The 14,245-nt window shown below is 38.4% G+C and overlaps 1 protein-coding gene across 2 annotated transcripts in view; it reads right to left on the reverse strand.

Moving 5' to 3' along the window:
• Positions 1-3,463: 3,463 nt before the first annotated feature.
• Positions 3,464-14,245, reverse strand: part of col19a1 (collagen type XIX alpha 1 chain) — a 374,732-nt gene continuing 363,950 nt past the window's right edge. For both annotated transcript variants that reach the window (XM_072250470.1, XM_072250475.1), the window contains exons 55-56: positions 10,915-10,992; positions 3,464-7,618 (exon numbers count right to left, since the gene is read on the reverse strand). In XM_072250470.1, coding sequence (XP_072106571.1) covers positions 7,494-7,618; positions 10,915-10,992 — 203 coding nt within the window. In that variant the 3' untranslated portion in view covers positions 3,464-7,493. The remainder of the gene's footprint in view (positions 7,619-10,914; positions 10,993-14,245) is intronic.

Genomic DNA, 14,245 nt, shown 5'->3' on the forward strand with positions numbered 1-14,245 from the left:
CGAAATTTGACATTCCCTCAGTTGTATTTAATTCAAAAAATAAAGAAATTTGTTCTTTAATAAAACATACGAAAGCTAAGTCCTGTAATAATGTACTATTAAATCTCCACGGAGAAGATTTAAAAATGTAATCAGGAAATCTAAATGTTACTTTCATAGGTACGTGGTCTGACAATGTGATGACATCATATGTGCAGTCGGCAACAAAAGGCACAATTGTGTGTCCAACAAAAAATAATCAATTCTTGAGTATTTATGATATACATGTGAAAAGAAAGAAAAATCCCTATCTTTAGGATATATAAATCTCCAGATATCAACCAAACCATATTCCAGTAAAAAAGAGTTACTACAAGTCACAGCCTTATTAGGAAGCAACGGATTGGTTGATGACCTATGAATCGAAGGATTTAAATAACAATTGAAATCACCACCCATAATCAACTTGTAGTCATTTAAATTTGGCAGCACAGAAAATAGTTTCTGAAAAAATTCAGGACTATCTATATTAGGTGCATAAATACACACTAGAGCCACCTTTTGACTACATAACAGACCAGTAACAATTAAATATTTTCCAATTGAATCAGTAACAGTATTAAAATGTGTGAAAGGGATTTTAGATTTAATAAAAATAGATACCCCTCTAATTTTAGTGACTGCTAAAGAATGAAATTGATAACCCCTCCAAAATTTAAAAAAGCGATTTTCATCTTCCCTACAAACATGGGTCTCCCGCACAAAAATAGTATCAGCCTGAAGTGTTTCTAATTTCTTAAAGATCTTTTTCCACTTAATAGGTTGGTTCATACTGTTCAAATTCCAAGATATTATATTAATTTTATTAACATCCATATTTAAACTTTAATATAAGATTTTGTAAAGTAAGTTATTGCAGCATAAATCAAATCTACCAGGAAAAACAAAGCATGAACTCAATCAAAGATAAAAAAAATGCAACAATTGACAGAAAAACCTCTCAGGATTGCCCAGTCGGAAAACACCTAATCTAATAACCCCACTCCCTTCCCCCAAGGCCCATTCCACGCACCACTACTCTCTGCGTTAAACACTTACCCCAAACATCTCCTCTGTACCTTCTCCCCAGCACCTTAAACCTGTGTCCTCTTGTGGCAACCATTTTAGCCCTGAGAAAAAGCCTCTGACTACCCACACAATCAATGCCTCTCATCATCTGAGACACCTCTATCAGGTCACCTCTCATCCTCCATCGCTCCAGGAGAAAAGGCAAAGTTCACTCAACCTGTTATAAGGCATGGTCCCCAATCCTGGCAACATCCTTGTAAATCTCCTCTATACCCTTTCTATGGCTTTCACATCCTTCCTGTAGTGAGGCGACCAGAATTGAGCACAGTACTTCAAGTGGGGTCTGACCAGGGTCCTATGTAGCTGCAACATTACCTCTCAGCTCCCAAGCTCAATTCCACAATCAATGAAGGCCAATACACCGTATGCCTTCTTAACCACAGAGTCAACCTGCGCAGCTGCTTTGAGCGTCCTATGGACTCGGACCCCCAGATCCCTCTGATCCTCCACACTGCCAAGAGTCTTACCATTAATACCATATTCTGCCATCATATTTGACTGACCAAAATGAACCACTTCACACTTATTTGGGTTGAGCTCCATCTGCCACTTCTCAGCCCAGTTTTGCATCTTATCAATGTCCCACTGTAACCTCCACACTATCCACAACACCTCCAACCTTTGTGTCATCGACAAACTTACTAACCCATCCCTCCACTTCCTCATCCAGGTCATTTATAAAAATCACAAAGAGTAAGGGTCCCAGAACAGATCCCTGAGGCACACCACTGGTGACTAACCTACATGCAGAATATGACCTGTCTAAAACCACTCTTTGCCTTCTGTGGGCAAGCCAGTTGTGGATCCACAAAGCAATGTCCCCTTGGATCTCATGCCTCCCTACTTTCTCAATAAGCCTTGCATGGGGTACCTTATCAAATGCCTTGCTGAAATTCATATACACTACATCTACAGTTCTTCCTTCATCAATGTGTTTAGTCACATCCTCAAAAAATTCAGTCAGGCTCATAAGGCACGACCTGCCCTTGACAAAGCCATGCTGACTATTCCTAATCATATTATACCTCTCCAAATGTTCACAAATCCTGCCTCTCAGGATCTTCTCCATCAACTTACCAACCGCTGAAGTAAGACTCACTGGTCTATAATTTCCTGGGCTATCTCTACTCTCTTTCTTGAAAGGGAACAACATCCGCAACCCTCCAATCCTCTGGAACCTCTCCTGTCCCCACTGATGATTCAAAGATCATCGCCAGAGGCTCAGCAATCTCCTGCCTCACCTCCCACAGTAGTCTGGGGTACATCTCATCCAGTCCTGGTGACTTATCCAATTTGAATTTGATGGGCTGGATGGCCTATTTTGGTTCCTGTCAAATCCAACCCTCCACACCTCCCAGAAAGGCCAAACTGAGGATTTAAATCTGCCTGTGTAGGGTATGGTGCACCACTCCCATTAACCCAGGCATTATTTCAGGACACCCCAAACTGTCCCTCGGGTCTTTTGGGGCTTTTCACTGTCTACAAACTTATGTAACAGTGTGGGTAAAATTAAATGAAACTGTTTGGAATGCCTTTCTCTAGAATCCTTAATTTTATGAGTTATAAACCAGTAGAACCGATTAACAGAAGGGATTGTTTTGATTCGCCAAGCAAGGAATTGTTTTACTGTTGGGGTGTGTAAGTGGTAAACTCCCAAGAACTGTAGAATGGGAGAGCAAAGTGTGTGAACTACTGGGGACAGAACGAACAGGAGTGGCTAATTGGGCAAAGGGGCAAGGATAGCTGGAGAATTAGCTATTCCAACCTGTTCTGTCATATCAATCCCCCCCAACACTCTTGACCACTAAATGGAAGAAATGTCACAGAGTAATACAGCACAGAAAGAGCCTTTCAGCTCAACTGGTGCATGCTGATCACAACATTCTCCCAACTAGATGGAGTTGCCTGTATTTGGACCATAACCCTCCAAGTTCCTCCTTTCCACATATCTATCCAAATACCATTGGCAAAGATGGTTATGGTTGTTAGGAGTCTGTCATCTCTGCTCTGAGATATCAATGCAGAGATCCACAGGCAGGTGCCAAATTGTAACCATCTTAACCATTTCCTTTGGCAGCTCATTCAAGCTATCCTCTACTCTCTCTGTATTAGTAAGTTAACAAGCAGAACTGCCAGTAACAATTCATAACCTCCTTGGAAAATATAAAGTTACATGATAGCATAACATGATGTGTGGTAGGAAATAGCTTAGACACTCATATAGGTATGTTTGGTTGACTAGCCTGCTTTTCAATTGAAAGTAGATGTGATGTCATATATTAGACCAGGACACAGACTCTAAAGCAATAGACAATTTATTTAAATGGACAGTACACAATTTAATCATGAATTGCATACATAATAAAGTAATAAGAATATAATTTTCTTTCCCTCTGTATATAAGCCAACATTAGTTCACATCATATATCACAAGATCAATTTAAATCCTTTTTTTTCAGATTGGTACAAATGTGAACAGAGAACCTTTTGCTGGCCATAATTCATCTGCACCTGACAAGAGTCTCCAGCAGCATACAATCAGAACAGGGTATATTATTAAAATATTGTGAGGATCTATTGAAAGATAAATCTGGTATTCCCTTTCCAATTACACACAGGCAGGCTAATGCCACACAAAAGGGTATGAAGCATCTTAAATAGATTAATAATTTCAGTGTTTAAACATTTGATTTCAAAAAATTATCACACTTTGCCACAATCCTTTTTTCACTCTATATGCTCTCCTATTCTCTCAGTGGTAATACAGCAGGTAATACAGAAATTCTTTACTAAGGAATGAGCACAAAGCAATTTAATACTTTATTATAATGTGGTACAGAACAAAATAATTCAAATAAAATATTAAAAATTAGAAGATATATAATCATTGAAAATGTCTGTCAAATTACAATAAAATTTAAATAACATTAATTAATTAAAGTGAAGAAATAAGTCAGTAACTAGTTTGCATCAGAGGATCAATTAATATAGTTTTTGGATATAAAATTCCACCTGAGAAGATCCCCATTAGTTCAACTATGTTCTCCACTGTTGCACTGTCTGATATACTGGGGGTCCCGGCACAATCTCCAGTTTTATCCCATGTCACATTCTGAGCATTCTGATAACATCTCAGGCTTCACTTCCCCAGGGATATACTGGTCAAAATCAGTCTGGGTTCTTCATATCTTATTGTTTTCCAATGACCCTTAATCAAGCAACGCCAAGCAAAGAATGATTTTGGGTGAGGTCTGAGGCAGGCTTATTGCTCCACCCTTGTTGAACAGCATCAGGGTCAGATATGAAAAACAACACTCAGGCCAGATATTGGATATTCCTCAACTACCTGTTCTAGTTCCTAGCATCTTCACCAAAGAATGGAGAACTTAGGAAAGAAGACAAAAAAAGGTGCTGAGCAATAAATGAATTAAACAAAACAAGGAGTTATTTGGAGAATTTCCTGTGAAAATGAAGAATTATCAAAATCAGAAAATAAGTCATTTGAATCAACTACTTAATGCTACCAATAATTAATTCAATATACATACATAGATTAAAAACCATTCCTCAAATGAGGTAGGACACTGTGTTTAAAACAGTATATCTATCTGCCATCAACGTGTTCGCTTATACAATCATCTGATGTCATATTGACAAAATCAATTACAAACAAATAATCCAAACAAACAGACCAATATTCTTGTTATAAAGTATTTCAAATATCATCAACCGATACAAAAATGCTTCATATCGTAAGTGTTAAATGCTTTTTTCTCATTGCAATTATAATGCATTGAAACTGAGTTCTAAATATTTTTGAAATGAAATGCATCCAAAAATTTGTATCTTTGTTTCTCAGCAGATGTATAGCATCACAATTTATTCTGCTTTTATGACCAATGACTGAGATGTTGTCATGTTCATAATTGCAGGAAAAAATTATAATTAAAAATTAACAGCAACTATTTTATAGTATTTTCACAAGCGTTTACAAAAGCATTTAACAACCTCAATCTAAAATCACTGTCTTTCAGCAATTAATGTCTGATGAAAGGACATTTTAAAATGACATTATTTTTGCCTTTTATCGAGTAATCTTGTGAAAGGTGCTCTTGATAACACCCAATTAACTGGCAGGAAATTAGCACTGTTTATTTAAACAATACTGAGGAAGTATTGTATTGGATCCACACGCTCGCCACCCAGGAATGGGAGGGAGGAAGAAGGGGATGTTGAATACTATATTCATGGTTCCAATTCAGCCATCAAACTTCAGCAGAAAACCAAAAAATTTATTAAAAAGAAAAACATGAAAGCTGTAAATTGGAACTAAATGTTGTAGAATTTATACATTTATATTCTACTACTTTCTTCTTTATTTTAGAGTAATGTATCAATAATATTTATTTTTCTAACTGTAGAACCTTTCAGTCCCTCCTGCCTATAATATTTCTCTGATAGAGCTTTCCCAATCCCTAACCTTTATATGTATGTCAAAATGCAGTTGTATTGCATAGGTGACTCCACTTTTAACATATTTATGTTTTTGACTTAATTTGTGTATTCTTTCCACATTAGGCTTGCTCCACAATCATGGTGAATTTTATTTTATACAAACGTTTGACCTGTTGTGTACCATGTTTATTTGCAAAAGAAAAAGAAAAATTATGCTTAGAATCCAAGCCAGGTTGGAATGCTCTTCTGATGAGGTACTTCTACTAATAATATACATTAAGTATACTGCTGTACCATTAGTTAAAATACTGGCACCTGTGCACAGCAGCAGATGAAGGTAATTTCTTAACTAACATAGAAGATTTTTTTTCTAAATTACAACATATACATTTCATCAATGAAATTGTTGATATAAAAGAAACAGAAAGTTCAAAGTGTCAAAATATCTAGCATAAATAAATTTGAAGCAATAATCGCAGTAGTGTACATCGTGCATGCAGAACACCAACCAGTCCAGCACTCTAACAGAAAGTAACACTTCCCATGTGTATGAAAATAAAATAGCACTTTTACAATGTATAAAAAATAAGATCTGCCAATTTTAATCACAATTGAATTAAATCAACACATGTATTTAAAAGCTGGCAGTACAAGTTGCTCACAATTAAATTTTGCCATGATTAAATTAAAAATTCAAAATATACACATAGCACCGTTTGGAATAGTATTCGTTCCACACAGTTCATTCGAAAGGTGGCCTTTGCTTCCTGGCCCTAACTGTGCCAGTACATTACATGTTTAATGAGTTGGTTACCAATAATGTTAAAATAAGGACTTCTTGCTATTTTGCCATTTGAAGTATACGCTATTAAAATATAAAGGAAGAATCACAACTACTCACATTGCCACACAGTTTCATTATTATTCTTTTGAGGCTCTTCATTAAAGCCAATCATTCCAAATAAAGGTTGTGAGGTGGCGCTATTCAATAGCCATGCAAAGTATCCAATCAGCAGTAAAATCACATCACTGTGTCATGTGTATTCATAACAACATCAGTAAATTATTTGACTAAATCACATAAAAATTAGAAATTGTTATTCAAGCAGATTAATGAAATAAAACCACACAGGACATTTAGTCCGTAATGCAGTAAACGTAAACATCATGTCTGATGTTTTCATAAAATGGGTTCATCAGTTTAAACTGCCAATTGGAGCCTTTAAGTGGAAGTTATTCATATGTTTTAACAATAATGAAAATTGATCTTTCAGATGATGTGAGCAAATTAATAGAAATTAACAAATTGGTAATAAATTAGCCTTTTTTTCAGAACGTGGGGAAAGAGATGTGTTGTGAGATGAATAGAATGAGTATTTTAAACTACGGGGACTGGAACAATGAACCTAAGGTCTCCTACACAAAGAATCCAAGGAAGCACACAAGATGGGATAGGGATGGATGCTTATCACAGTCATCACATATTTCATAACATTTATTCCTTACTGAAATCCTTACTTGAAAAGAGCTAAAAATCTCCTTATCAATCAAATCGCCACATTATGTGGGAAATATGTATTCAATGTGTTCAAAGACTATTTATGAAATAGAATTGGAGAACAATTCTATCAGCAGATTTGTAAATGTAGAAGACCTACAGCAGCTGGTGTGTCTCATACCCAGCACAACACCTTTTCAACTGAGTTATAAATTCAACTTCGCTTATCAAGCTGTGAATGCATGACTCCATAACTGAATGTGGATCCAGTTGCACAATTTACAGACAGGTGACTACCCATGCAGTTTTTGCAAATAGCAAAAATTGGAACTGGATTCCTCTACTAAATTTTAAAGTGTGTTAACTAACAGTTCAAAACTGCCACACTTGAAATAATTTCTGGTTTAATGCCAGACTTCTATCATGCAGATGGTTATGTAAAACTTGCAGGAAAGAAGCAATCCGTGGCATCACATCTTCCATCACTTCCCGGAGGGCCTCTGATGCCTTGTGGACCTGGTGGGCCTGGAGGACCTGGGATTCCCAATCCTGGCAGACCTGAAACACACAATGCTCACATAATTCTCAGGTGTCTGCACATCAAGCTATTCAAACTGAAACAGCAACTTGAGCAACACACACAAAAAGCTGGAGGAACTCATCAGGCCAGGTATCATCTATGGAAATGAATAAACAGTCGACACTTTGGGTTGAGAATCTTCATCAGAGTTGGAAGGAAAGGGGGAAGAAGCCAGGGGAGGATAAGAAGGTGGGGGTAGAGAAAAGAGTCCAAATTGGCAGGTGACAGGTGAAACCAGGTGAGGGGGAAGGTAGGTGGGTTGGTCGGGGGTGGGGGGGAGATGAAGTGAGAAGCTATGAGGTGACAGGGAGAAAAGGTAAAGGGCTAAAATAGAGAGTTGACCATGGGAGAAAGGACATCAGAGAGAGGTGATAGGCAGGTGAGGGGAATGGATAAGAATGGAGCCAGAATGGGAAATGGAAAAAGAGAGAAGTGGGAAGGGGGAGAAATGACCAGAAGTTAGAGAAGGTGCTCAACAAAACAACTTAGTAACTTGAGTCAAGACTTCAACAGATACAGTTGTGGATCAGTTTGCTGATCACCTAGGAAGTATGAGAGACTATATGGGGTTAGGTTTTGCAATAAAATTAACAATGTTGCCATGATAACACCTGGCACCACTCATGCACAGTTAAGTGGGGGTATCAGGTGGCTGTTGTCTGAGCTGCTTTAGAAGTACTAGGATGATAACTTTGGAGAAGTGACCGCGTGCTGAAAGATGGCATTAAACTGTGTATGTTTTACCTCAACAGGCACGGACATAATGGCTGCATGTAAGATCTCACACTTATATCATATACAAAAATGATAAGGAGGAAGAAGAAAACATGGCAGCCATGGGCAATTGGAAGTCTCTTGAGGAATACTGAGTGTGTAGGAAAGAATTTAGGGAATAAATTAGGAAGACAAAAAGGAGCAATGAAATATCCTTAGCAAGTAAAATTAAGGAGAATCCAAACACATTCTATCAGTAAATCCCGAGCAAGAGCATAACCATGGTAAACATGGATTCCCTTCAGACTAAAGGGGTAATCTGTGGAGACAGGCAATATGACCGAGGTGCTATTTGAGTATTTCTCTTCACTAAGGAGGACATGGAAGTTGGTCAGTTTAGGGAGGGGAACATGGATAATCTGCAGCAGGTCAGTTTTGATAAGAGGAGGTGTTAGGTAATTAAGGCTCCATAAATCCCCACAACCAGTCACAATCTATCCTTGATTGCTATGGGAGGCAAAGTTAACTGTGGCCCTCAAGAGATTTTTGCATTTTTGTTTACTACTGATGAGATTTCAGAAGAGTGGAGAATAACTAATGTTCTTTTATTGAAGAAGGGTAGCAGAGATATACTGTTCCAAACCAATGAGCATTATGTCAATGGTAGGGAAATATAAAATTCTAAGAGGCAAAGTCTAGTACACCACTGTGCCATCACCACCTCCTTCTCCACTCCATTGTGGCAACTTCATGGCCGTATGCTGCTCCCACAGCCTCTCCACTGTTGCACCTGCTCATCTGTCTCTACATAAGGCTGGTTATTATCCCGTGGACTATGCTAGTGTGAAAGGCTCAGATGTTCACTTTTTGATGGTCTGAGTGCAATGAATTGACCTTCTTCAGCAAATCTCTGGACATCTTCTCCATGTTCTCTGTCTTCAATGGTATGATGTGGTCCTGTGCTCAAACTGCCAGATCTTTTGAGAACCTCACTAAGGTGCCTGCTGGGGCTGTCTCCTCCAGGTCTTTGAGACCTTGCTCATGAGCATTCAACCAGAACTACTACTTGTTCTCCTTGGTTAAATAAGACCATAAGACAAAATAGCAGAATTAGGCTAATCAGTCCACCGTGTCTGCTCTGTCATTTGATCATGGTAATTTATGTTTCTTCTCAAGCCCATTTTCCTGCCTTCTCCCTCTAGCCTTTGATGGCCTTACTGATCAGCAACCTGTCAACTTTCATTTTAAATATACTCAGTGATTTGCCCTCCACAGCCACCTGAATTGCACAGATTCACTAGCGTCCATCTAAAGAAATTCCTCCTCATCTTTGTTCTAAAGGGACTTTCCTGTATTCTTAAGCTGTGTCCTCTGGTCCTAGACTCTTCCACTAATGGAAATATCCTCTCTCCATTTACTCTTTCAATACTGGATAGGTTCCAGTGAAATTCCCCCTCATTTGTCTAAAGTCTAGCAAGTACAGGCCCAAAGCTATCAAACACTTCCTCATCTTTCGTCTGAGCAGTCCACACATATAACCCAGACAGGGAAGGAACTTGATCAGATAGTCAATAACCACAAGAAAACTGTACCAATTATAAGAGAAGCAGGACATGATGCCTTCTAACCTCAGTCAAAGGATTTTTTCCAGGGCTGAAATGGCTAACATGAGAGGGCACAGTTTTAAGGTCTTTGGAAGGAGATGTCAGGGGTAAGTTTTTTTACACAGAGAGTGGTGAGTGCATGGAATGGGCTGCCAGCAATGGTGGTGGAGGTGGATACAATAGGGCCTATCGAGACTCTTGATAGGTACATGGAGCTTAGTAAAATAGAGGGCTATGGGTAACCCTAGGTAATTTCTAAAGTAAATACATGTTTGGCACAGCATTGTAGGCTGAAGGGCCTGTATTGTGCTGTGGGTGTTCTATGTTCTAAAGCATATTTCAAGAACCACACACAAAATGCTGGAGGAACTCAGCTGGCCAGGCAGAATCTATGGAAAAGAATACACAGTCAATGTTTCGGGCTGAGACCCTTCATCAGTTTACTTTTTTTCATAGTTGCTGCCTAGCCTGCTGAGTTCATCTAGCATTTTGTGTGTGTTGCTTGGATTTCCAGCATCTGCAGATTTTCTCGTTTGTGATATTTCAAGTACATTTGGCAGGCTGCTGTAGAATATAAAAAAATGCCATTTCATTGCCCTGAAACATTAACTCTGGTCTTTCTTTCCATAGATGCTGCCTGATCTGCTGAGTGTTTGCACCATTTCTCCTTTATTTCAGATTGCAGTACTTTCGGATTGTTCTTTGAAATTATGATTTGCCTTAGACTGGGACTGACCCAGAATAAGAAATTATTATTTCTCTGGGAGTGGGGAAGAGGTGACACCAGTTTGTCCATTTAAACCAGACAGTGAATACGTGGAGAATATGTGACTGCATGGATGTATGTATGGAAGCATTGTTCAGAAATGCCATTCAAATACGTGTCCTCCCTAAATGTCAACAATTTCAGGAGTAGAGAGGTACAGACAACAAAGGTTTAAGGTGCTATTCTGTACCTGGGGGGCCCCGTGGACCGATCTCACCAGGAAGTTCGATGCCAGGTTCGCCTCTTTCACCTTTTTGACCTCTGTAACCTGTCCAGAATAAACACAGAATTTAAGATCAATAGATTGTGTGTATTCCAATGTACATTAAGCACATGTGACTAGGCAACCTTGCTACCCTTGGAGGTTAGGAATAGGTGATCCTTAACTTCTCTTTATACTGCATTTATCTTTGGTTAGAATCTCAGAATCATAGAAAAGCACAGCACTGAAACAGACTTTTTCAGCTGACCTCATCGTATCCTGACTATGCTAATCCTATTTGCTTGCATTAGGCTCATATCCTCTATGCACTTCCTACTGTATGTAAGTGCCTGTCCAAATACCTGTTAAATGTTGTAAAAGGTGTTTAAACATATTTAAATTGTGTTCCTCTTTAGATCAATAAAATACTTTTGCATTTATCCTCTAATAAATAAGAACTTTGCAAATCTATTTGAGGCTCACTGCAGCTTGCTGAATGTGAAGATTGCATTTTTGGTTGGGATCCCATGCAACAGGTCAAGTGTTGGATGACCATTGGAACTGCCTGGGCTCAATTTTTTTTTATTTTAAACAGTTCATTTGTTCCGATTAACCCCTAATCTCTTAAAGAGAAGAGGTGGCTGTATGAATAGTTAAAACAAACCGAAGTTTAGAACAATCATACATGGCTATTAATCATCCAGTGATGTTTAGGACTGATAACTCCTGTCTGATATTGAAGCAACACTTGGTAGGCTGATTGACTCCATAAGAAACTGACGGAAAGACAAAGCTGAAGAGACTTGAATACTGTTAGATTGTTTTGAGATGAGTTCTGTCTCGTTTCTTATGGCACAAGTGTCACTTGATTTGTGATCCTTTCCTCAGTATTGGGCTCTGAGTTCTCCCTCAGTCAGAATCAGAAGAAGATTTAATATCACTAGCATAAGTTGTGAAATCTGTCATTTTGCAGGAGCAGTACATTGCAATGCATAATAAAAAAAATGTAAGTTACAGTAAGTAAATCTATAAAACAAAAGACGTGCAAAAAGAGGGGAAGAAGTGAGGTGATGTATGTGGATTCATTGTCCATTCAGAAATCTGATGGCAGAGGGGAAGCAGCTATGCCTGAAATGTTGACTGTGTCCTCAGGCTCCTATATCTCCTCTTTGATGGTAGGGATGAGAAGAGGGCATGCCCTGGGTGATGGGGGTCCTTAACGATAGATGTCACCTTCTTGAGGCATTGCCTTTTGAGGTGTCCTCAGTGCTGGGGAAGCTAGTGTCTGTGCTGAAGTTAGCTGAGATTACAATTTTATGCAGCTCTTTCCAATCTTGTGCAGTGGGCCCTCCATATCAGTCACAACATGTCTTGCTTTTTTGCATTATTTTTTGTGAGAATTGCTCTAACCATTGCTAATTGGATCTCTTTTATAAATATCCTGCTCTAAAATTTGTTAATCTTTACCGAGTCTTTGATAATTAAACTTTCTTGGCATTTTTTTTTCTCCTGCAGACCTCAGGCTTTGTAAGCCTGTGATAAATCACTGCTGAGCTACAATGGGGAAGAATAAACAGCAGATCAAACTTCTATTTTTTTCCTGCTCCTTTGATCCAGCGACAAAACTGAATGACTTGCAGTTCAATTGACATCAAAATGGTTTACAAGATGTGTACAGATGGCACTTCAGTGGCCACTTCATTAGGTACACATTAATGCAAGTATCTAAACAGCTGATCATGAGGCAGCAACTCAATGCATAAAAGCATGTAGACATGGTCAAGAGGTTCAGTTGTTCAGACCAAACAACAGAACGGAGAAGAAATGTAATCTAAGTGACTTTGACTGTGGAATGATTGTCGGTGCCAGATAGGGTGGTTTGAGTGTTTCAGAAACAGCTAATTTCCTGGGATTTTCATGCATTTCATTCTCTAGAGTTTACAGCTAATAATACAAAGATAAATACAACACCCGGTGAGCATCAGTTCTGTGAGCAGAAACTCCTTGTTAATGAGAGAGGTCAGAGGAGAATGGCTAGATTGGTTCAAGCTGACATGAAGGAGACAGTAACTCAAATAACCATATGTTTCAACAGGGGTGAGCAGAAGAGTATCTCTGAATGCACATCCTTAAGTAGATGGGCTACAGCAGCAGAAGACCATGAACATACACTCAGTGGCCACTCTATTAGGTACGGGATGTACCTTTGTTAGATACATCCTCTACCTAATAAAGTGACCACTCAGTGTCGTGAGCTGAAGGGCCCTGATTCCATGTGGAGTACAGTATGTCTCTATGGCTCTACCTAAGAGGACTGAACAGATTTTCTGCACAGTATTTATGAAATATTGTCTAATTAAAATAATGAGATGCATGTATTCCTTGTTCTGCTGAATTTCCAATTTTATTACATGAGAAATAAGTTCTGCAATACTTAAAATAGAAAACCTTGTCTATAGTCAACATAATTAGGTTTTGCACTGGAATATATCAGTAAGTTCATCATCCAGTTATGCTGAAGGATTGGTGACTCCTTACTGATCTTCAAACAACACTTGTTGCAGAGATTGTGGACTGAATCACTTCATAAGAAACTGACAAGGAGGCAAAGTTGAAAAATTCATTCCATTTACTACAAAAAATCAAAATATGTACAGCAAAGTTTCTGAAGATATGAAAAAATGACCACCTTGAGATATCCAGAATATTCATGATAATTTTTAGAATTTCTTCTTCAGATAAAAATAAATTCTGGTGTCACAAACAGGTAGTATGAATGCTAAAGATCTGGCAAGGATCCCCAACTAGGGGGAAAACAAGTTCTTTTAATAAATGGGACAAACAAATCCCAAGAGGTAGAAATGTAATTCAGGCATCAACACAGCATGCAGTCAGTTATCAAGAGTCTTGAACACTGCTCTTCAGTCTTGGGTTGTCCAGGTGGTGGAGAACAAATGTATTTTCAGTAGTACTGAATTGGAAGATTTGGAGGCCCCATGTGCCACCTAGGCACTAAGGGTTCAGATGACGACGGTGAATTGGAAGATTGGCTTTGTACTAGAGCACTTCCCTGATATAATATTAAAAATGTATCAAGGACTCCTTTCATCATTCTTCCTTTTCATTTTGCCCTTCTTTCCTGAAATTGAAATAGAAATGATTTTTCATGCACAGAGGAGTAGACAGAAAGCGATCATCATTGCAAAATTTAATTTAACATATCATGAAGAAGGGCACAATGTAGAGAAATTGTATTGCATATTTCAAAAATTACTGATGGGGGACTTCTTTTGTATAATTTTAATGCTTGTGGGACATG

The sequence above is a fragment of the Mobula birostris genome, chromosome 2 (genome assembly GCF_030028105.1).
Source record: "Mobula birostris isolate sMobBir1 chromosome 2, sMobBir1.hap1, whole genome shotgun sequence".
Lineage (NCBI taxonomy): Eukaryota > Metazoa > Chordata > Chondrichthyes > Myliobatiformes > Myliobatidae > Mobula > Mobula birostris.